We start from the raw sequence: 25,110 nt of genomic DNA on the forward strand, positions 1-25,110 counted from the left end.
ATGTCGTAGATGACCTTAAGCCGTCCACTGCTTCCTTGCTCTCTTAGCTGTAGTGGCGCTTCTACAGTCTCATCTCTGGCTTAACCAGATCTAACCCGAAATGGTGGTTTCTACCGACCTTCTCGCGTCCTAACCACGGACTCGCGCTGTCTACTAACCTAGTGAATGCTACAGCTACACCTGCAGAATTACAACACTCTAATACTATCTGACTGCTAGTGAATGCTACGGCTACACCCGCAGACTTACAACACTCTAACACTATCTGACTGCTAGTGAATGCTACGGCTACACCCGCAGACTTACAACACTCTAACACTATCTGACTGCTAGTGAATGCTACGGCTACACCCGCAGACTTACAACACTCTAACACTATCTGACTGCTAGTGAATGCTACGGCTACACCCGCAGACTTACAACACTCTAACACTATCCGACTGCTAGTGAATGCTACGGCTACACCCGCAGACTTACAACACTCTAACACTATCTATACTGGATCTAACACGCGCTTGACCCGCACTCAGCTGAACTCATGTCCTGTCTGGAATCCCCAACCTGATTCCCTAAGGCTTGCTAGCAAACATTACGGGAACGCGATCTCCTTATTGGCAAGTTTTTCCGAACTTCCATCTCACACTATCATCAAACCATACAGCCGTTTGGGCTATCTTCCTTCCAAACAAGGATGCGAAACTTATCCCAGTTTCAAAACTGCTCCTACTTCTGAATCCCTAGACGATTCTCCCCCGCTTAGCTTCAACTAACATTCCACAACACACAATACTGGAAGGATTCTCAATCCTTCTTACCACCCATGACCAATCTGCTAGAAACCACGCTTACCATTACTAGTGTTTCAACACCAGCTAATCCAAAAGATCACACAACTACTAAAAATCCGAATAAATCTCCGGTAATAATCCACTAGACCCAGGTAGCTCCGAATCTCAATTGGAGACCTCGGAATCTCCCACTGCATCATGGCCTCTATCTTGGTCGGATCGACTAGAACATCCTTCTGATTGACAAGGTGCCCAAGAAATTGCACCCCGCGCAACCAGAACTCACAATTGGAGAACCTTACGAAAATTCTCTCCCTCCTCAAAGTCTCTAGCACCTCCATCAGGTGCTTCTCGTGTTGCTCCTCAGTATTGGAATAAACCAAGATGACGCTGTACTCTCCCACTCCCAAAATTTGAGGAATTGCTCTATCACTATTCGCTAATGCTTCTCGATATGCATTTGGCATATGACATCTCTTGAAAATATAATTCAGACACAAATCGAGGATAACTCAGGGTTACACTTACTCAAACCTCTGGAACGAAAGGCTCCCTTGTGCAGTTTCCCACAAGTGCTGCACCGAATCTGGTCCTGCTGGTCTCTCGAAAGCTAATCTAAAATCTACGGTCTCCTCCCGAGACCCCTCACTATAAGCAACTGATCTGGTTCCCTCTTCCCAATATGCTCTAAGTCAATATCCCGCCCTCGAGCTCTAGAAGTCATATCACCCAGGGTCTCACACCCCGAGGTACTCCCGATCTAGTTGTTATCATTCGGTGGTATGTTCTGATAACTTACCTTCTTCATTTCCTCATCAGCTGCATACTGGGGTATCATATAAGCTCTTTCCCGAGACTCGGCAGTGATCTCTGCCAGTCTCAGTCGTCTGATGGAGATCTAACAACTCTTGCGCCAACTGCTGCACCTCAATCGCCTGGGCACACTCTGCCCAGAATCTGGTCTGGAATTCATCCCATGACATAGCATCAACCACGTCATCACTCAACTCACTACCAACTTCTTCCTATCAATCTCGTACTTTATCCCTCAGGAGATAGGAAGTAAGTCAGATATTGTCTCCTTTCGAGACAACGTCTGGTACGAAAAGCGTTGGTGACATCTGACAACCATCTGCTGCTAACAATGGGGTCCCTAACCCCCACGACAATCTGAAGCCTCACAAACTCCTAATTTCCCAAAACATCAACGTACGGGTCTCTATCATGACTGCTATCTCAGTGCAGAATGCACTCGACCTCTCATCACAAATCTCTATAATGCCCTCCTTGATCACAATGAAGATCACAGGAGTCTGGTCAATGATACTGCGCGAAATTCTCAGATGGAATGAACTCCCTCATCTGATCATCAATCTGCCCGGCTGCAGAGTCCGAGCATGATCCCTCTTCGACACCAGAACTACCGTCTGGTCTACCACGTAGCGTCACTATACTCGGCAACATACCATCACTAACATCACAATACTCATCCAAACTCGAGGGATCTCACACACTACAAGTTCCCTGGTCTTATCTCAGCCTTCCTTGATTCGAGTATGGATCCTTTACTTTTAGTAGTACGGGCCCATACTACCTTCCACATCTATCTGTACTTTCCTCAAGAACTGCCTTGACTCCACCAAGTCCCTTTTTCTGCTACTGCTCTCTGCTACTCTCATCCTAGGCTTACCCTAGGGAATTCTCCGACCCAAAACAGTCATCAACTGCTGAAGGCCTCCTTGTAATGCCAATTAGCCATCACCTGAATACCATCACATGTGACGAGGCTCAGATAATCCTTCGAGTAAAAGACTCGTCCCCACAACGGTTAGACTCAGACAAGAGCTGCGCAATAGGGCCAAATCCAGCACTCTGAGATTATTCAACCCTGATCACATGTGACGTGACGTATTCACCTAATGGCTAACTCCCATCACTTAGAGTCCTACAAAGCACAAAGCAAGCAACATTCGGACACAGGAAACTACTCAAGCAAATCTATTCTCATAACGAGAAACTGTACTAGCATACAATGCTAAGCTCATACTATCAGGCATAACCTAAACAGGCTATCCTACTACTGTCTACTCAATACTAGCATGCAATTCTCATAAAGCTGAAACATAGATAGCAGGCACATAAGGCATCCTCCTAGATCCTTAGTCCTATTCTAGCATGCTGTTCTACTGAAACTGAAACTGATAATCATAACATAAACTTATATGGGTAATTTGGGAATACTTACTTGAGCTCGGCTGATTGCATGCACCACACCCTTTTCTCTTTTCAAAATTCTTTTCGCTTTTTCTAAAACTCTTTTCTTTATACTTTTTCTAAAATTGTTTTCTTTCTCAAAATTCTTTTGTAACCATGGTTTTTCTCTTGAAAACTTTATACCACTTCCTTAGTTTGAGTTCAGACACACCCGAAAGTGTGCCCGAATCCCTCAAACCAAGGCTCTGATACCAACTTGTAACATCCCAAAAATACAGTCTGAAAATTTCGTTATAAATCAGTAGTAAAACCATAGTCATCATACGTCGTAGAAAAATCATAACAATATATCTCAGAATAATATAACAACTGTCATGTATATCAAAGTATAAACATTCTAGGCTGAACAAATGGTGTGTGCACTACAATCTTTCCGAGCTCCTCTTTTGAAAACTGAGTACCTGAAACCAAAACTGAAAACTGTAAGCACGAAGCTTAGTGAGTCTCCCCAACTACCACATACCATCCAATAACATATAAAGCACATACTGGGCCTCTCCCACTGCATCGGACCGAAGTCCGGAAACTGCATCGGACCGAAGTCCGGAACTAACCAGGGCCTTGCCCTCTGCATCGGACCGAAGTCCGAAAACTGCATCGGACCGAAGTCCAGAACTAACCAGGGCCTTGCCCTCTACATCGGACCGAAGTCCGGAACTAACCAGGGCCTTGCCCTCTGCATCGGACCGAAGTCCGGAACTGACTGAACATAGCATAGCATAAACATAACTACTAGCATAAACACAGATACTGCATACTGCATCGGACCAAAGTTTGGAACACGTAACACAAAGACATACTTGAATCACAAAGACATCAAGAACACTAAACTACTGCATCAGACTGAAGTCCGGAACTGACTGAACATATCATAACATAATCATGGCATATAATATGAACACATATACTGCATACTGCATCGGACCATAGTCCGGAACACATAACACATACCATGCCTGTATCCCAAGCATATTGAACTACTGCATCGGACTAAAGTCCGGAACTACTGCTAACTTAAACGGGCCGGCATTGTGGCCGTAGACCCGTTCCTACTGAAAGGAAACTCACCTGTACTGCTGAACTCTGCTGATAATCCTCTGGCTTCTAATCGACTATTCTCTGAAGCACTACTCTCCTAGCTTACCGAGCTACCAACACCAAATAATAAAACTTAGCCTAAACTGTCCTCCAGAGGTCAACTAAGTCAACTCTGGTCATGGTCCTGGTCAAAGTCAACCTTCCAGTTGACTCGACTCGCCGAGTCCATGCTCCTCAAATCCCAAACAACCCCGACTCCACTCGTCGAGTCTAGCGAGAACTCGACGAGTTCTCCTTCATCTAACACTTCGGGACTATCTTCAACCGACTCGCCGAGTTGTTCTACAACTCGCCGAGTCCATCTTCATCGGCTAAGGAGTTTGTCTTGGACTCGCCGAGTTCCTCCTTGAACTCGTCGAGTACCATGATCTTCATGCCCATCACGGGAACAGACTGGCTGAGTCCTTCTCTAACCCCACTCACTGATCCGACTCATAAACAGAAGGGTTTGGGTTTTGCGACCCGACTCGCCGAGTCCATGAGCTGACTCGCCGAGTCCTCCTTGTGATAACTCTATTCTGTCGATTTCAGTCTATTCCAACACTTCCAACTCATAGATCTGGACTCCTTATGCTAGCATTTCACGTAAAGTTGCTAACTTTACGTGCATGCAAGGTGTTATGAGGCTAGAACACCCTAACCTAAACTACAATGGAGGTCTAAGTCATGAAAGGAAGCCATAGTCGAGTAAAGCTTCTCACTCAGAGCTTCTAGAGCTCATAAATGCTCAGATATAATCTCTATTCGTCCTCAAAGGCTCAATACTCGGGTTGGCCTTGGAAATGGTCCCAAAAGTCTCATAAAAGGGACATGAAGAGATCTAAGAAACCATAGATCAAGGTAAGAGCTTGATTACCAGAAAGTGATGAGGAAGAGGGACTCTTCTGGATCTACAATCACTCCTTAGATGTTCCAACTCCTTCTTCTTCTTCTTCTAGACTTCAAATCACTCAAGAACACACAATAATAGCTCACACTTTCATGGAGGGCACTAGGGTTTCACTCTGGACAGTGGAGGTTGTAAATGAAACCCTAGAAATGAGAATGATATGCTTAAATAGGGTGCCAAGTCCCGAAACTAGGGCTTCCCAATCCAGACCAGACTCGCCGAGTCAGTCTCCCCGACTCGCCGAGTCGGTCACTTACTCTGCGACACGGGTCACGCTCCGACTCGTCGAGTTCCTCCTTGGACTCGACGAGTTGACTCCTTTGACTTAGAGCTTTTCTTTCCTTTCCTAATCTTCCTGATTCTGGGTGTTACAACTCTCCCCCACTTAAACTAGACTTCGTCCTCGAAGTCCGCTACGACCAACTGTCCTGCAATCTGCCTTCAACTTTCCTGCCTGATGACTCTAACTCCTGTTGACCACCTCCATTGACCTTCCGTCCGGTTATTCAGACTAATATTAGTTCTTGTAGCTAATCACCTTGAGTGCATTCTAGTTCTCAACAATCCTGAGAACACATCTTACCCAACTGACCATCCATCTGGTACTCCCCGGGTACTTATGATGAACATCCTAGGGGGTCACCCTCTTTTCCTTGTGTGTTTTCTGGTTTCCCCAAGGCAACTCTCCATAACTAACCATCTCCCCTGCCACTGCGAAGAACATTCCTTTCACGCTATCCATTACTCCAGCCATTTAAATTAGATTTCATCCTCGAAATCATTCCTTACCATTCCTTACATGCTAACTACTCCAGGTTCCCACTAGAACAACCCAATTCACAGTTCCACTTATACTTGGCCATAACTCAGATAATCGTGCTATGAGTGACTTGCCACTCCCCAAGCTATCCATGAAAATCCAAAATACCATTACCGCTGGAGACCCAACACTGTCTGAAACACTGATCTGCCTGGAAACACTGAATTGCCTTAACACTGATTGCCTGAAACACTGAACTGCCTGAACACTGAACTGCCTGAACACTGAACTGCCTGAACACTGAACTGCCTGAACACTGAACTGCCTGAACACTGATTGCCTGAAACACTAAACTGCCTGAACACTGAACTGCCTGAACAACTTGCTGCTACATGGCTGCTTTGCAACATCTCTCGAGACCATTCCTGGTCTCAATTCATTCGTCAACCATCTAAAATATCGGGTTCCAACCCGACTGCAGAGCCAAAGGACTCCCTATTTTAGTCGCCTCACACGACCTCCGAACCAAAACCTTCCCTGGAACTAGTTGCCACGAGTTATCATGTCACTAAGGTTCTCACAACCTCCTGATCCAACCGATCAGGTCCGAGCGTCGAATCCTGATGTTACCAACCCGCGGCTAAACGTGATTGCTACATGACCAATTGTAGCCTTATGTCGTAGATGACCTTAAGTCGTCCACTGCTTCCTTGCTCTCTTAGTTGTAGTGGCGCTTCTACAGTCTCATCTCTGGCTTAACCAGATCTAACCCGAAATGGTGGTTTCTACCGACCTTCTCGAGTCTTAACCACGGACTCGCGCTGTCTACTAACCTAGTGAATGCTACGGCTACACCTGCAGACTTACAACACTCTAATACTATCTGACTGCTAGTGAATGCTACGGCTACACCCGCAGACTTACAACACTCTAACACTATCTGACTGCTAGTGAATGCTACGGCTACACCCGCAGACTTACAACACTCTAACACTATCTGACTGCTAGTGAATGCTACGGCTACACCCGCAGACTTACAACACTCTAACATTATCCGACGGCTAGTGAATGCTACGGCTACACCCGCAGACTTACAACACTCTAACACTATCTATACTGGATCTAACACGCGCTTGACCCGCACTCAGCTGAACTCATGTCCTGTCTGGAATCCCCAACCTGATTCCCTAAGGCTTGCTAGCAAACATTACGGGAACGCGATCTCCTTATTGGCAAGTTTTTCCGAACTTCCATCTCACACTATCATCAAACCATACAACCGTTTGGGCTGTCTTCCTTCCAATCAAGGATGCGAAACTTATCCCAGTTTCAAAAATGCTCCTACTTCTGATTCCCTAGACGATTCTCCCCCACTTAGCTTCAACTAACATTCCACAACACACAATCTGCTAGAAACCACGCTTACCATTGCTAGTGTTTCAACACCAGCTAATCCAAAAGATCACACAACTACTAAAAATCCGAATAAATATCTGGTAATAATCCACTAGACCCAGGAAGCTCCGAATCTCAATTGGAGACCTCGGAATCTCCCACTGCATCACGGCCTCTATCTTGGCCGGATCGACTAGAACATCCTTCTTATTGACAAGGTGCCCAAGAAATTGCACCCCGCGCAACCAGAACTCACAATTGGAGAACCTTACGAAAATTCTCTCCCTCCTCAAAGTCTCTAGCACCTCCCTCAGGTGCTTCTCGTGTTGCTCCTCAGTCTTGGAATAAACCAAGATGACGTTGTACTCTCCCACTCCCGAAACTTGAGGAATTGCTCTATCACTATTCGCTAATGCTTCTCGATATGCATTTGGCATATGACATCTCTTGAAAATATAATTCAGACACAAACCAAGGATAAGTCAGGGTTACACTTACTCAAACCTCTGGAACGAAAGGCTCCCATGTGCAGTTTCCCGCAAGTGCTGCACCGAATCTGGTCCTGCTGGTCTCTCGAAAGCTAATCTAAAATCTACGGTCTCCTCCCGAAACCCCTCACTATAAGCAACTGATCTGGTTCCCTCTTCCCAGTGTGCTCTAAGTCAATATCACGCCCTCGAGCTCTAGAAGTCATATCACCCAGGGTCTCACACCCCGAGGTACTCCCGATCTACTTGCTATCATTCTGTGGTATGTTCTGATAACTTACCTTCTTCATTTCCTCATCAGCTGCATACTGGGGTACCATATAAGCTCTTTCCCGCGACTCGGCAGTGATCTTTGCCAGTCTCAGTCGTCTGGTGGAGATCTAACAACTCTTGCGCCAACTGCTGCACCTCAATCGCCTGGGCACACTCTGCCCAGAATCTGGTCTGGAAGTCATCCCATGACATAGCATCAACCACGTCATCACTCAACTCACTACCAACCTATTCCTATCAATCTCGTGCTTTACCCCTCAGGAGATAGGAAGTAAGTCAGATCTTGTCTCCTTTCGAGACAACGTCTGGTACGAAAAGCGTTGGTGACATCTGACAACCATCTGCTGCTAACAATGGGGTCCCTAACCCCCACGACAATCTGAAGCCTCACAAACTCCTAATTTCTCGAAACATCAACGTAGGGGTCTCTATCATGACTGCTATCTCAGTGCAGAATGCACTCGACCTCTCATCAAAAATCTCTATAATGCCCTCCTTGATCACACTGAAGATCACAGGAGTCTGGTCAATGATACTGCACGAAATTCTCAGATGGAATGAACTCCCTCATCTGATCATCAATCTGCCCGGCTCCAGAGTCCGAGCATGATCCCTCGTTGACACCAAAACTACCGTCTGGTCTACCACGTAGCGTCACTATACTCGGCAACATACCATCACTAACACCACAATGCTCATCCAAAATCGAGGGATCTCACACACTACAAGTTCCCTGGTCTTATCTCAGTCTTCCTTGATTCGAGTACAGATCCTCTGCTTTCAGTAGTACGGGCCCATACTACCTTCCACATCTATCCGTACTTTCCTTGATTGGACCCATAGTATGTTGGCATTCCAACCGGATGGTTGAGGGCCTGGGGTATTCCAACCCGATGGTTGACTGGACCCATAGTATGTTGTTTACGATTATATGTGCATTATTGTGGGTATGGGTATTTTGGGGGAACTCACTAAGCTTTCGGGCTTACAGTTTCATTTTATTGTTTCAGGTACATCAGGGGATCACGACAAGGCGAAGGCATGATCGTACAACTCCTCATGAATCGTTTATGTGTTCTGGGAAACTCTGATATTATACATTTTGAAAACAAAGTTGTAATGATTTTTAATGGTTTGAGATGTTTTTAAAAGTTTTAAATTGGCTTGAATTTTATGGGTGTTACACTCTGTCCACATGATATATTGTAGAACGAAGGATTATGTGATCCCTTATCTAAGGTCACGCGACTGACTAGGTCAGAGTTCGACAGAGGCTTTTGAGGGCTACGATTGCTAGTCAGATTTTGAAGTCATACTTGTAATTATGGTTATTAGACTTATCCATGTGAGAGACTGTTGGATTAGGTGTCTAAGCCCATAACTATAATTGGTATGTAATTGATTTGATAGTAGCATGGTCCTTTTGGAGTTGTTTTCACACTGGCAACTAGACAGGATGATTGTTGGAGAGAGAGGCTGAGTTTATTATTTGGAATAATAAATTGGTGCAAAAAATGATTTATTAATATATTATAAGAATAATATATTAATTAGAAATCATATTGTTAATAAGTATTTAATCAGAAATTAATTTGGAATTAATTTTGGGACTAAAGGAACAGACTGAAAGTACAAGGGCTGTTTTGTAAATATTTGATAGTTGAGGTTTTGGTCCATTGGATCACCCTTATTAGGGAGGGCCGAAAATCCCTAGAAGGTTCTAGAGATTTTCGTCCAATCCCTAAGGAAGGGGTCCATGGACTTGCTTAGGCCCTAAGCTAAGGAATTAGGGTTTCCACCTTAAAACCCTAGCTAGCCTCAAGTATAAATAGAGTCCCTTGGCTCTTGAATTCGGTCACCCCTATGGAAACCCTAGAAGAGCCGAATTTTTGAGCAAGTCACTCCTCTCTCCTCTATCTCATATTCATCCTCTTTCCCTAGTGTGTTTGTGAGCCATTAGAGGTACTACACTTGTGGTACTTGTTCTCAAGAGCAAAGGATCTTCAAGAATTGGTTGTTATTACTGTATGGCAACAAAGGTATGTGATCTAATCTTTGTAGATTTCGAATTATTAGATGCATATTAGGGTTTTCCTTTTCGTGTTCAATACTTGTATGTATAATAGAGAAAACATAGATCCAATCTAGGGTCGAATGCACACATAGGATTGTTTGTATAAAACCCATCATCATCAACTTCAGTCCACATCCACTTCAATTGCCTCTACCTGGTCTTCAATCAACACCGCCAATCACCGCTTCCTGATTTTTAAACGACACTGAACGTCGCCACCCGATCTTCTGTCACCACCGCCAATTTACGCCTTCTGGTCTTCGATCGATACCGGAGCCACCATCAACCTTCAGGTTTACTAGTCATTTCTTTATTCAATTTTTTGAACCTTAGATCTGCATTAAATTTCATGTGTTAGAAGAAGGTTTTTATTTGTCTTTTGGAGTTGGGAAACCAGCAAAGCGACTAGCTGAGTATTGGATTTTATGTTGTAACATGACTAGACATAGTCATTTGTTCCACAAGATTCAGGTTATAGTAGGAATTTGAGTTGCCACATTAACAACTTTATCCACAATACGCAAAAGCTTAAATTTTAAAATGATTATATATGGAATTTCACTCAATTAAATTATGAATACTCTCTTAGTTGCAAAAAATAATACCCTCTACTGTCTAGTGTTCTTCCCAAGCAATTATGCACTTTCTTAGTTGGTTAATTATCATTTATCAAGTCATCTATCATAATCTAGCCTACTTGTTTATTGTGACAGAATAATTGGACCAAATATTTTTGATGATAGGAAAATTGGAAATCCACAAATCCTGATGCTTGATCGCTGAAAAAAGTTAAATTATCCAAAACAGAGGAAACATGGACAATGGAATTAAAATAATAAACAAGCATTCGTCTTTTTTACTTCCACAATAAACATCTTGTCTGACTTATTCTGCCTACCCTTTGCTAATTTAAGATAAAGGCTTCATTTACATGTGTTCCATTTTATCTCACTTGTTTTAATTGATGCATTATCATTGTTTTAACGGGTTAGAGTTACTGCAACTTTGATTGAATAAAGAAGGGATGATTATTGGGACCGAGTATATATCTGATCTAGTAGAAAATGAGTATGCTCGTGCAAGATCCTTGGCACTTGCTCAAGCTCGGGTGCTTAATGCTCATGAAGAAATATCAATGGCAACCTCACAAGGAGTAGTAGTAGATGAAGAGGCACCTGTAATGGCATCTTCAAGGCTTTTCTTATATTTCACTTTTAGAGCTTAATAGAGAAGAGATGTAGTTATATGAAAAATGTTCTATTCTTATCTTCCGAACCTTGTAATAATCATTATTGAGATTGTTTGATCTTTTACAATGTACTTATACGAGAATGGTTTATTATAGCAATGTAGTTTATTTTTGTAAACACTCTACATGAGTTGTATTTTTGCATCTGGAATCAAATGTTCATTAGTTTCATTTCTCATTTAGGAAACATATGCCTTTGAATTTGTAAACCTGGATAAAAACGGCCAAAGCTTCCATTTTGTAAAGCTTGACAAAATGCCCTTTAGTTAGAATGCGTATAACTTGGTCAATTAAAGTCTGGTTTACTTCATTTTTTTCCAGCATGTAGTTTAGAGTTTGTGCTTCATTTTAGACTGTACAAACACATCTGTTGGATACATATTGAATCAGATATAGGCCCGAGAAGACTGCGTATCATTGTTGTTTAATTTTTGTTTCAAAACTTGTTTTTTTTAATTTTTTTTTTTTGCAATCTGTCCCGGTTTTAAAAATACACATAGGGGAACTCGACGAGTCAACCAAGGATTTCATGACTTCTCGAGTTTAAGAAGGACTCGACGAGTCGATGAACTACACTCGATGATTCGGGTCAACATGGACTGTTGACTTTGACTGTGGACTTTGACTTTGACCAAGGGTTGACTATTGGATTTCTGGGGCATTTTGGGAAATTGGAAATTTCAAGCATGGTTCTATGGTGCATTCAGGTGGTGGACTTGTACCGGCAATCCAAGAGCTTGGGTTTATCTTTGAGTCGAAAGTACGAGTTGAGTTTTCCTCACTATACTCAAGGGTCTATGGCACCAAGGCCGACCCTTTGGATTGTTATCTGGTTATGTTATGCTAGTATGATCTGTTAGATCGGTATCCTAGAGGGTAGGATAATATTATATGATATGTGGTATGATCTGTTAGATCGGCATCCTGGTAGATAGGATGGTGTTATGTGCTATGTAGTATGATCCGTTAGATCAAGTATTGTCTATAGACTGTTATGTGATTATCTGTTATATGTGCACATGTTTGTTTAGCGGTTGAGGCTTATCTGCTTTGTGCGAGGGCCAATAGATCTGGGCATTCCAACTTGTAGGTTGTGGGCCGTGAGTATTCCATCCCGAGGATGATTGGACTCATAGTGTGTGGGCATTCCAACCTGTTGGTTCTGGGCCTGGGGTATTCCATCCCGAGGATGATTGGACCCATAGTATGTTGGCATTCCAACCGGATGGTTGAGGGCCTGGGGTATTCCAACCCGATGGTTGACTGGACCCATAGTATGATGTTTAAGATTATATGTGTATTATTGTGGGTATGGGTATTTTGGGGGAACTCACTAAGCTTTCGGGCTTACAGTTTCAGTTTATTGTTTCAGGTACATCAGGCGATCGAGACAAGGCGAAGGCATGATCGTACAACTCCTCATGAATCGTTTATGTGTTCTGGGAAACTCTGATATTATACATTTTGAAAACAAAGTTGTAATGATTTTTAATGGTTTGAGATGTTTTTAAAAGTTTTAAATTGGCTTGAATTTTATGGGTGTTACACTTTGTCCATATGTTATATTGTAGAACGAAGGATTATGTGATCCCTTATCTAAGGTCACGCGACTGACTAGGTCAGAGTTCGACAGAGGCTTTTGAGGGCTACGATTGCTAGTCAGATTTTGAAGTCATACTTGCAATTATGGTTATTAGACTTATCCATGTGAGAGACTGTTGGATAAGGTGTCTAAGCCCATAACTATAATTGGTATGTAATTGATTTGATAGTAGCATGGTCCTTTTGGAGTTGCTTTCACACTGGCAACTAGACAGGATGATTGTTGGAGAGAGAGGCTGAGTTTATTATTTGGAATAATAAATTGGTGCATAAAAATGATTTATTAATATATTATAAGAATAATATATTAATTAGAAATCATATTGTTAATAAGTATTTAATCAGAAATTAATTTGGAATTAATTTTGGGACTAAAGGAACAGACTGAAAATACAAGGGCTGTTTTGTAAATATTCGATAGTTGAGGTTTTGGTCCATTGGATCACCCTTATTAGGGAGGGCCGAAAATCCCTAGAAGGTTCTAGAGATTTTCGTCCAATCCCTAAGGAAGGGGTCCATGGACTTGCTTAGGCCCTAAGCTAAGGAATTAAGGTTTCCACCTTAAAACCCTAGCTAGCCTCAAGTATAAATAGAGCCCCTTGGATCTTGAATTCGGTCACCCCTATGGAAACCCTAGAAGAGCCGAATTTTTGAGCAAGTCACTCCTCTCTCCTCTCCCTCATATTCATCCTCTTGACCTAGTGTGTTTGTGAGCCATTAGAGGTACTACACTTGTGGTACTTGTTCTCAAGAGCAAAGGATCTTCAAGAATTGGTTGTTATTACTGTATGGCAACAAAGGTATGTGATCTAATCTTTGTAGATTTCGAATTATTAGATGGATATTAGGGTTTTCCTTTTCGTGTTCAATACTTGTATGTATAATAGAGAAAACATAGATCCAATCTAGGGTCGCATGCACACATAGGATTGTTTGTATAAAACCCATCATCATCAACTTCAGTCCACATCCACTTCAATCGCCGCTACCTGGTCTTCAATCAACACCGCCAATCACCGCTTCCTGATTTTTAAACGACACTGAACGTCGCCACCCGATCTTCTGTCACCACCGCCAATTCCCGCCTTCTGATCTTCGATCGATACCGGAGCCACCATCAACCTTCAGGTTTACTAGTCATTTCTTTATTCAATTTTTTGAACCTTAGATCTGCATTAAATTTCATGTGTTAGAAGAAGGTTTTTATTTGTCTTTTGGAGTTGGGAAACCAGCAAAGCGACTAGCTGAGTATTGGATTTTATGTTGTAACATGACTAGACATAGTCATTTGTTCCACAAGATTCAGGTTATAGTAGGAATTTGAGTTGCCACATTAACAACTTTATCCACAATACGCAAAAGCTTAAATTTTAAAATGATTATCTATGGAATTTCGCTCAATTAAATTATGAATACTCTCTTAGTTGCAAAAAATAATACCCTCTACTGTCTAGTGTTCTTCCCAAGCAATTATGCACTTTCTTAGTTGGTTAATTATCATTTATCAAGTCATCTATCATAATCTAGCCTACTTGTTTATTGTGACAGAATAATTGGACCAAATATTTTTGATGATAGGAAAATTGGACATCCACAAATCCTGATGCTTGATCGCTGAAAAAAGTTAAATTATCCAAAACAGAGGAAACATGGACAATGGAATTAAAATAATAAACAAGCATTCGTCTTTTTTACTTCCACAATAAACATCTTGTCTGACTTATTCTGCCTACCCTTTGCTAATTTAAGATAAAGGCTTCATTTACATGTGTTCCATTTTATCTCACTTGTTGTAATTGATGCATTATCATTGTTTTAACGGGTTAGAGTTACTGCAACTTTGATTGAATAAAGAAGGGATGATTATTGGGACCGAGTATATATCTGATCTAGTAGAAAATGAGTATGCTCGTGCAAGATCCTTGGCACTTGCTCAAGCTCAGGTGCTTAATGCTCATGAAGAAATATCAATGGCAACCTCACAAGGAGTAGTATTAGATGAAGAGGCACCTGTAATGGCATCTTCAAGGCTTTTCTTATATTTCACTTTTAGAGCTTAATAGAGAAGAGATGTAGTTATATGAAAATGTTCTATTCTTATCTTCCGAACCTTGTAATAATCATTATTGAGATTGTTTGATCTTTTACAATGTACTTATACGAGAATGGTTTATTATAGCAATGTAGTTTATTTTTGTAAACACTCTACATGAGTTGTATTTTTGCATCTGGAATCAAATGTTTATTAGTTTCATTTTTCATTTAGGAAACGTATGCCTTTAAATTGTTTTTTGTAAACCTGGATAAAAACGGCCAAAGCTTCCATTTTGTAAATCTGAACAAAATGCCCTTGAGTTAGAATGCGGATAACTTAGTCAATTGAAGTCGGATTTACTTGATTTTTTTCCAGCATGTAGTTTAGATTTTGTGCTTCATTTTAGACTGTACAAACACATCTGTTGGATATATATTGAATCAGATATAGGCCCGGGAAGACTGCGTATCATTGTTGTTTAATTTTTGTTTCATCACTTGTTTTTTAACTTTTTTTTTTGCAATCTGTCCCGCTTTTAAAAATACACGTAACTCAATCATATGAAGTTGGATTTACTTGATTTTTATCAACGTGCATTTTAGAGTTTGTACTTCATTTTAGACTGTACAAACACATCTATTCGTTACATATTGAATCAGATATATGCCCGGGAAGACTGCATATCAATGTTGTGTATTTTCTATTTTCAAAGTGTATTACCATTCTTGGTTCTATTTTGAAAGTTCATTGTTATTTTTGGTTCTATTTTGAAAGTGCATTTCTATTTTTGGTTCTATTTTGAAAGTGCATTGTTATTTTTGGTTCTATTTTGAAAGTGTAATGCTATTTTTGGTTCCATTTTTAAAGTTTATTGCTTTTCTTGATTCCATTTGTATGTACATAATATTAGGCAACCCCATAACATAATAAAATGACCAAAATGCCCTCTACGCATCTTCTTGTAGCATATTTTGATCCTAAACAAAATAAAATCACAACTATTCAATAAATGACCAATGTGCCACTTATTTTGAAACCAAGAACTCCAATTCGTGACACTATCACAATTCCATCCAATTCTTTCAAAATCATTAAACACAAAATAAATGAAACTAAAACTTAATCTTTTTTCAAAAAACCTATTTTATACTATTTCTACCTACTCCGTGGTCTTTATCATTCAAACCGGTACATTAAGATCAAACTGGTATTTTTACTCATCAGGAATTTGCTCCATGCTCACAACTTGAATCTGTTTGATCTTGTTATATGTTGTCCGTTTTTTCACGTACCTAAAAAACTCGGTTATTATAAACTATATTAACCAAATTTAAAAAAATAAAAAATCTAAATAGATAAAATATTACATTTTTCTTTGTTTTCTTCTTCATAACTTGTTTTACTCTAGATTCTTTTCTTTTGGATTATGGACGGACTTTACTACGCACTTGCAAGGGTGGTAACAATTTCGTAGTCGACTCTGAAACATGAACATCTTCAACTACCAAATTGATGTTACTACTACAACCCCAAACTGAATCATCATTTAACTTTTCTTTAGTCATATTTACACAACTTAGCAAGTATTCATAATTTTCGCGAGAATTAGCAATATAAGCAATCTCGTAAAAATTGGAACACAAGTGGTCAAATTGTTTGGCATTTTCACCACTCATCAAATCTTCATAATAATTTATCACTAAGTAGTGTCCATGTTTCACATCTTTCCTCCATCGAGAAAAAATATACCATGGATGGATTTCTTTAACATCCTTCTCAATCAATATTTTCACCACATGCCTACAAATAATTCCTCGAAACTCAAACAAATGACAAGAGCATTGTATATCACATTCAATTTCATCATAACTAACGGTATAAACAACTCTTTTTTTAGAATCTCCATGTTTCCCTTCCACAATATCTGTGACATGAAATACATAGCGTGCACCATCCACTTTGACCAATGAAGAGTTGCAAAAAAACATACCTCGTAACTCATCTTGAAACAACTTACATATTGCATTTGTGTACGCTTCCTGAAACTGTCTCTCAAAATAAAACCCAATTATTAATTTATATGAACAATTGAGAGACTCAAAACCAACCTTATTTTCTTTTTCAATCTTGCTTTTCAGTGCGTTGTCATATTGCTCAACAAATTGTCGTAATTAGGTTTTAGAATTAACATACGCATCAAAAAAAGCATTCACGCTTTCACTTCTTTGTGTAGTAGACATCCCTGCCCAAAAGTTTTCTTTTACATATATCGGCACCTAATGCATTCGATTGTTAAATAAAGAACTTAACCAATCATTTTTCCAAGTGCGTACTTTTCAACTAGCTTGCACCACCCATCTTCAAACTCTTGAGTGTCTGTAGACTCATATACAAGGGTTTTTAGAGTCTTCTTTATTACTTTATATTGAGGCAACCTACTTAATTTTTCAGGAATCTTTTTCATAATATGCCAAAGACAAAGACGATGATGAGATTCAGGGAATACCTGTGCCACAGCTCCTTGCATTGATCGATATTGATTTGTTACTATTGCTTTTGGTGCCCGTCCATTCATGCATTCTAACCATGACTTGAATAACCATACATATGTTTCTGTATCCTCATGAAAGCAACCCACATCCAAATAAGATAGATTGTCCATGGTGATGTACTCCAACAAAAGGCGCACACGACATATTATATTTGTTAGTCAAATATGTGCTATAAAACGAAATAACATCCCCGAATGACTTGTATGCTGCCCTTGACCTTGCATCTGCCCAAAATACATTTCGCATACGACCTTCATCATCCATATCAATTACGTAGAAAAAAATTGAACTGCTTTTTTGCATACGGACAAAATAATTACGAAGTGCCTCGACATCCCCAAGCCCAAGTCTTAGTTGTCTTACTTTTGCGATGTAAGATCTACAATCTGTCTCGCCAAAAGGCAAATTGTAATACCCTTTCGCTTCAACAACTAACGAGTGAAAACTTTTATTTAACGAAATTCCAGCATAATCATTCAACTCAAGTCTTCTCTTAGCATATGAATCCATTTTCTTATGTGATCGTTGGAAACGAGATTTTTTGGGACTTAAAGCATGATTATGTTCAAGAAAAACACTTGAGATAACGCATCTTCCATCACCCTATGCAATTACACAGATTTTTGCTTTTAAGATTGTTTTAGAAGACTTTTTATATGGTTTGCTTGTTTCAGGCACATATACCCCTCATCTAGCACATCCAAGTGAATAGTATGTTTTAACACATAAATCTTTTGTTCTTGCACTAGATTTCCGTATACCAAATCCAATTTGGAATGCATGTGCTTTAAAGTGATTGTAAAGGTCTTCTTCTGAATCAAACTTCATTCCATCTTTAGGAATTTTTTGATCTTGAGGATTGAGAATTGTATGCCCTTGAACTGAATTTGCACTATTTTCTACTAAAATTGCAACATTTTCTACTGAATTTGCAGCCCCTTCAACTGAATTTGCAGCCTCCATACTGATCAAATATAAAATATTTTATTAACAATAAACCAAAGATTTTATCAATAATAAAGCAGTATAACCTACTATAAATTGTAATATTAATCAACAAATCAGAGTTATTTTATTAGAAATATAACTATACAGTTATATTATTAACGCAAATATGACTGACCAATTTCTATAATCACTATTCAATATTATCTTCTTTTATCCATCACTTATAAATTGTAATATTAATCGAATGTTAAATCAAACGATTGATTCACTGTTAAAACAATTATGTGAAGTGAAAAACGTGAAGAAAATGAAGTAAACAATGTTGAAAGACATTTTGTTATCAACACTACATGATAACTTAAAAATTGTGTTTGATATGTAGAACTAGATAGAACATAACAAATGTTCTTGGCCATTTGACATAAATGGACACACATAACAAAAACTAATCAATGAAACTTAAAGATAGAATACCATGTTATCATAGAAAACATAATGTTGGCCAAGATTTTGAAATATGTTTATAATTCGTGAAAGACACAAAGGCCTCTTTTTCTTTAAAAAAATTATTTCGTATGAGAACTACTTTAAATGACAGATTTTACATAATATTAGATAAAGTTACAACCACATTAACAGTAGGTTGAATTAACAACGTTGGTTTATATGTAAAATCTAAATACATGACAAAATTAAGAAAAATAGCACATTAAATCGGTAAACGAAGTTCCAAATATTATAGCTGTCAACAGAAGTCTTGACAAAAAATAAAAATATTCAGAACCCACAAACATAATCATTTAACTTCAAAAAGAAATAGGTAACAAGATTCATCTCAAAAATATCATTACTGTGTGTAGTGTTTTCACATAATTAAAGCAAAAACTACCTGATTGTTAGCTGTTCTGATTGTTGCTGTTGTGATTGTTGCTACTGGCTTAGGGGTAGCAATTGTCGTGGGCAACAAAGTAGACGAGAAGAAGGGTTTAAGAAGGAAGCGGGATTACATGTCTGCTGTGCACATTCATGTGATCATCATCTTACGTGATTTTTTTTCTTTTTTCTTAATTACCTCATTAAGGGCATTATAGGAATATCAAATTAAATTAGATGCCATGGAATATTGATGACAAATGACATAATTTTAAGTAGGTATATTAGTAGAAAGAAATAATAGGAGACAATTTAAATTTTTTTTTTTTATTTCACTCCAACTTGTTTGCATCCGAGCAATGTTTAATTTACACCAATAAAATATTTTACTTGATGGCACTTGATCTAATTTTGTACGATAAAATTCAAAAAATTACAAAAATAAAAACAATAAAAGAACTACAAATTCTAAGAATCATCGAGCGTTTGCAACGTCTGAATGGCGTCCTATAAACCCCAAAGCTTCAACTAAAGTTGCTCTAAATCTATTCAAATTTATTCTCAAATCCTGCTTATTCAAATATATTTCCCTTGCGGCGGCGTATCCTCCTTTCGCCGCCACAGACGCCGTATCTGCCACCACCGGATGATCAAGACCATACACCTCCGCCAACGAGCTCTCCGCCGGTTCAATCAAATACTCCAAATACCTCAAACCCATCTCTGGACCGGGTTCGCTATAAAAAGCATCAGTCCCATACTGAAACCCCAGTGGTCTCACCTGTATCATAACACCCCCATCAGGAAGAAAGATCTCGTTAGCTAACCCTGCTCCATGAGCCCCCACCATAACACTACATGAGTTTATCACACGCGAAAATTTCTCAACGTTCGACATCTCCTTATCGTTGCTAGCGATGATCACTCGAAACCCTAGTTCTTCCATCATTTTCACCATCTCCGCTTGATTTAGGAACTTTCTTGTTCTCTGGCGAGAAATTAAAAGCAATACAGGTGGATTCTGTGTTTCGAAAACGGTTTTTGTTTTCAATTTATATGTTTGTCTGATGAATTGTCGGAAATCTGGCATTGAGTAGTAATCAGTTGGGTTTTCTGATGTGTTTATGCCTACAAATTTGTGGAATTTTAAACCGATTACAGCTCCGGGAAAGCAATGGACGCTTGAATCCGTTGCTGGATTTATGATTTCGTGATCGGAGAGACGTGGAAACACTCGTCTGTATTTTTGAAGGAATGAAGGTTTGTGATCGACGACGACGAAGTGTACTTTAGATCTGAAAAGGCGAGTGGTGATATATAGAGGAATAATGTTTTCGTTGAATTCGTGGAATAGGTTTCCGGTGTATCCGCCGGTTGAGAAGATCACGGCGGGGTGTTGGTGGTTATGATCGCAAGTCAGTGGTGCTGGGTCGGTGGTTGTGGTTGTGATTGTTACCGGAGTAATGTAGTTCATTACGTATGGACTTTCTTGCATTGCATAAGGCCGGACGACGGTGGTGGTGTTTCCGGCAGCTGGTGTGTCCGGCGGCTGAAGGTGGACTTGGATTTTGCTCATGTCGATTTTCACAGGATTGTTCGTAACACAAATTACTGAAGATACACTGTTGTCACAGGCAAATCCTGTTGAATCAAGCTTTGATCGATCTTCACCTGTTTTCATAAGAGCATAAAAAATCAAAACTTTATGAATACATAAAGAATAACGGCTTGCCTGCATATTTTAACATTAGTTATACATGGAACATTCCTAAATTATGTATAATAAGGCTGAATTGTTTCTATCAAGAAGAACATGGCCCATGCACTATTATAATATTGAAATAACGTACATTACAGTTGACATTCAAGTTTGGCTTAACAATTGGCTTTTTGTGATTCCATAAGACCAGTTCCTTTCCCACACCATTACTCCATATAACTCTTTGGTATTTGTATTGTTTTTAAAATTTTGACAATTACTTTTTATGATGTAAATTTCTATAAAATATATTCAAACTATTTTGTACATATAGTTAGTCAAATAGATTAAACAAAAAGGTTATGTAAAATATAAGTAGGGCCTAAAATAGGTTATCATGAAATGTAATGGCAAAATGGACAAAAGTTAGAAGAGGATTAAAAAGTTAGAATAATAAATGGTTGGAGTAACCTATTAAAAAAACTTATTTTTCCATGGTAAAAGTTAATGTTTTCTAATTTATTTTTCAAATAGTAAAAAGTTTTAAACAAACTACCATTAAAGAGTGTTCTTAGATTGATGTAAGTGTTTGTGTAACAATGACTTGTGCATACTTTAATTTGTGTTGTAAAATATAGTTATCTAGCATTTGAAAAAATAAAATTAAAATCAAGTCATTACATGTTCGTTTGAAGATAAAACTATATATGATATCGTGAGATGCTATCCTCGAAACTTTTATGGATGATCATGTTGCATGAAAACTTCATCTGTGTGTATGTGTGTGTGTGTGTGTGTGTGTGAGAGAGAGAGAGAGAGAGAGAGAGAGAGAGACCTCCGACTAGTCTTGTTAAAAGAAATTGCAGAGATTGGTTACGATCATTCTTCTTAACTGCTGCACTCATATCCTTCTTAATTTCGGGACTCATCTCCTTCTTAACTGCGTTACTGATATCATCAGGTTTCCAATCTGATATAATTTGCCTTCCTGTAATCACAATATCCACTGGAATTCGAATATAAATATAAGTCAAATAATATATATATCACCAGAAAAAATATAAGAAATTAAAAAGAGGATCATAACTAGAAGAAAACTTACATTTTATCTGTTGAGATGTGGTAGTACCCTTAAAGCTCAATTCTGTGTAAAGCAAACTAAAGAGAAAAAAAGCACAAAGAGTTTGAATTGCAAATAAAACGAGCCTCCTTCCTCTTCCCTTCTCCGTTTTACCAATTCTCGTATCCTTTTGAACCATTTTTTGATGTTTTTATTAATTTGTGTTCATGGTGTTGTGTTCTCTCTTCATATATACAATCTTGCATGTGCCATAGCTGACCTCACAATATGATAGATTTTTTTTTTATCTTTTTACATTTTTTTCTCAAGAGTATTTGCTAATTTGGTCACAAAAGAGTTTTCTTTAACAGTTTTGGTCCTTATTTTTAAGTTTTTGTAACATTTTTGGTCTCTATACAAAAAAAATGTTTATAATAATTCGACGTAAATTTTCAAAAAAATCAGCTAAAGATTTTTTTTTTGGGAACAAATTTTGTAAAAATTGGCTATACTGAGGTCCAAAAATGTAATTTACTCTTCTTTTAATAATGTTGTTCCAAAACAGGAACGGCAAGTTTAATGGTTTTTAAATGTTTTGCTATCAAGGCGTTAGATTGTGAGACGGCACTTCTTGTCCTATTAAAAGTAGTGAAACATTTTTTTTTTGTTTTTTTTTTGGCAGGTGTGATATAAATTGTATGATGAAAATACTTGTATATAATAGAACTAGTGTGCCCTTAGTTTTGTTTGTTAATAAACGTCATCAAAGTCAGAAACAATCGATAAATTAAAATGTCTCCCTATCCTAGCTTTTAATATGAAGGTAGACTGGTCATTTGCAATATTCTTCCGTTTACTGCTTCACTTTATATATTGCCCATCGGTCCTAACAACACGTTTGCCATCTAGTAATTTTTTTAATTGAAAATAAAATAATAACAATATTTCTTAATCGATTGTCAAATAATACCAAAAATTAATCAAGTCCTAAATATAATTACATATTTTGTACGGGGTATGCGAAATGTAGTGGGTACTGAATGGACTGCGAAATGGACCACTGTTTATATGATATGACGAAGGACAATTATGAAAATTGATTAAAAAAATTAATAGTTATTTTCTTAAATGTTACATGAAATAGTTTTTTCTTAAAAACTACATAAACTAAAAACTAAAAACTTAACGAAAACTTTTTTTTGCTTAAATCAAGACTTTTTGTTAAAAGCTAAAGGCTGTAAGTGTGTTACAAAATATGTCATTTATCTTTCATTTTCATGTATATATTTAGCTTTTCTTCATTTTCTTTTGAAGCTGAAATAAGGTTTAACCAATTGTCTAGCCAAATTAACTTAAGCTTTTGTTTTGGTTTTAACTGATATCCTTTCACCAAATATCGACATTAAGATGAAATTATTACAAATAACCCCCTGTCAGGGTCTAGTAAAAGACTTGAATGAAGGACTTTTGTGAATTCTGAACATTGACCAATAGATCTTAATTAAGTGAAGAACACGATTTGTTAATAATATTTATAGTCGACTTCTATAACTAACATGTGAGTAGGCTTGTTCGAATGTACTTTTCAAATACAAAGAAAAGTTTGATCTTCCATCCTACATAAAGTAAAGTTTGATAATCAAAGCATTTGACTCGTTCCAAAATCTTTTTGATCATACAAGTTTCTATCTTTCTAAGCAGAATAAGTACAAAAGGTCAAACGTATTCAAGACTTTAGTATGGAGAAAAGTATCATTTAAGCATATTTATGATGTCATTATACAATAATTGTACACCATACCAATGCACTCTTAATGTCCAAAAATTTTATATTAAAATTTTTTGTTGCATGTGTCACTCCCATTACTATTATAAAAATCATTTTTTTAGGTAGAAAATTAAAATTATGATACATAATTTATTTATTTTTGTGTGTAGAAGCTTCTTATTGCTATAAGTATTTAAATCAAACAAAACTCTGCTTAAAAAAAGTAAACCAAAGATTCAAACATGAGGCCTCTAATAAGAATTTCATGGTGGTAAAGTTTGGGTGTTTAAAGTTTAATCGTAGGCTTTTTTCCTCCATTAATATATGTCTTTCTTTATTGTTTTAACTATTAATTTATTGCTACCAATTAAAGAAAGAAAGGATTGATAAGGAAGCTTGAACCAGAAAGCTAAAGTGAAGGTCAGGTCTTGTTTTATTGTTGACTGTGTTGTATATTTTATTTAGAAGTTCTGGTGGCTTCTTTTTCATTAATCATTGACGCTACCATCACATACTTAATTATTAATTAATTAAGCAGCTACTTACTGTTTTGTAAGTTGCCGTGAGATGTGGCAAATGGAAAGGTTGCGTCATGCTTCAAAACGGAAATTTTCAATACAAGTAAAATTAAATCTGCTCCGTTTAAGTTAAACACAAATTTTAAAATATTTGACAAAATGGCAGGTCTAAGTAATTTTCTTAAGGTCTTTAATTAAGAGCAATTTTGAAAATGATACGTCACAGGTCCTTGTGGTTTGAAAACATTACATGTTTGGTCCTTATTGATAACCGTGTTTGATTTTTGGATGTTAGGCGCGGCCACGTGCTTGTGTCCCCTCACAGAAGGATAACTAGTCGTATACCCGTCCGTTGGTCGAGTATATTTATGTAAAAACCATAGATTGATTTTACTTTCGTGTATAACATCACACTTTCATTTGTTCCAATTATAGCATTCTACTATGAAATTCATTATCTTTTTGTACTTATATCGTTCATTTGTTCCAATTAGACAAACACATATTTACTTATTTTTTGTTCATTATACCAGCCTACATTCAATTTTTTGGCAGTCAACCTAACTGTAAATTCAACTACAATTGCATTAGACGGTTAACTACAACAAATAGCAATGCACTTATGCTAATTCTTGTAATCAGCCCAAATACGGGCTAAATGCGTTAAAAAGCATTGTACTTTCATTTGTTTTTAATAAAATAACATATTTATCACATTTGTATTATAAAAATATTACTTATATTTTTAAAATATTTCAAACTAAACT

At 38.0% G+C, this 25,110-nt stretch overlaps 2 protein-coding genes across 2 annotated transcripts; both read right to left on the minus strand.

Annotated features, from left to right (window-relative positions):
- Nucleotides 1–16,138: 16,138 nt before the first annotated feature.
- Nucleotides 16,139–19,511, minus strand: LOC145140297 (uncharacterized). Its single transcript, XM_079073831.1, has 5 exons — nt 19,498–19,511; nt 18,201–18,441; nt 17,715–18,080; nt 16,374–16,970; nt 16,139–16,240 (listed from the first exon to the last, which is right to left on the minus strand). The coding sequence occupies exons 1-5, from the start codon at nt 19,509–19,511 to the stop codon at nt 16,139–16,141; spliced, it is 1,320 nt and encodes a 439-aa protein (XP_078929957.1).
- A 107-nt stretch (nt 19,512–19,618) lies between these two features.
- On the minus strand, nt 19,619–22,289 carry LOC145135601 (beta-1,2-xylosyltransferase XYXT1-like). Its single transcript, XM_079069854.1, has 3 exons — nt 22,100–22,289; nt 21,833–22,003; nt 19,619–20,969 (listed from the first exon to the last, which is right to left on the minus strand). Exons 1-3 carry the CDS (start codon nt 22,254–22,256, stop codon nt 19,774–19,776), a joined length of 1,524 nt encoding a protein of 507 aa, XP_078925980.1. The 5' UTR covers nt 22,257–22,289; the 3' UTR covers nt 19,619–19,773.
- Nucleotides 22,290–25,110: the final 2,821 nt, after the last annotated feature.

This window comes from Lactuca virosa, chromosome 9 (assembly GCF_052849685.1).
Source record: "Lactuca virosa cultivar CGN04683 chromosome 9, Lactuca_virosa_CGN04683_v6, whole genome shotgun sequence".
Taxonomy (NCBI): Eukaryota; Viridiplantae; Streptophyta; class Magnoliopsida; order Asterales; family Asteraceae; genus Lactuca; species Lactuca virosa.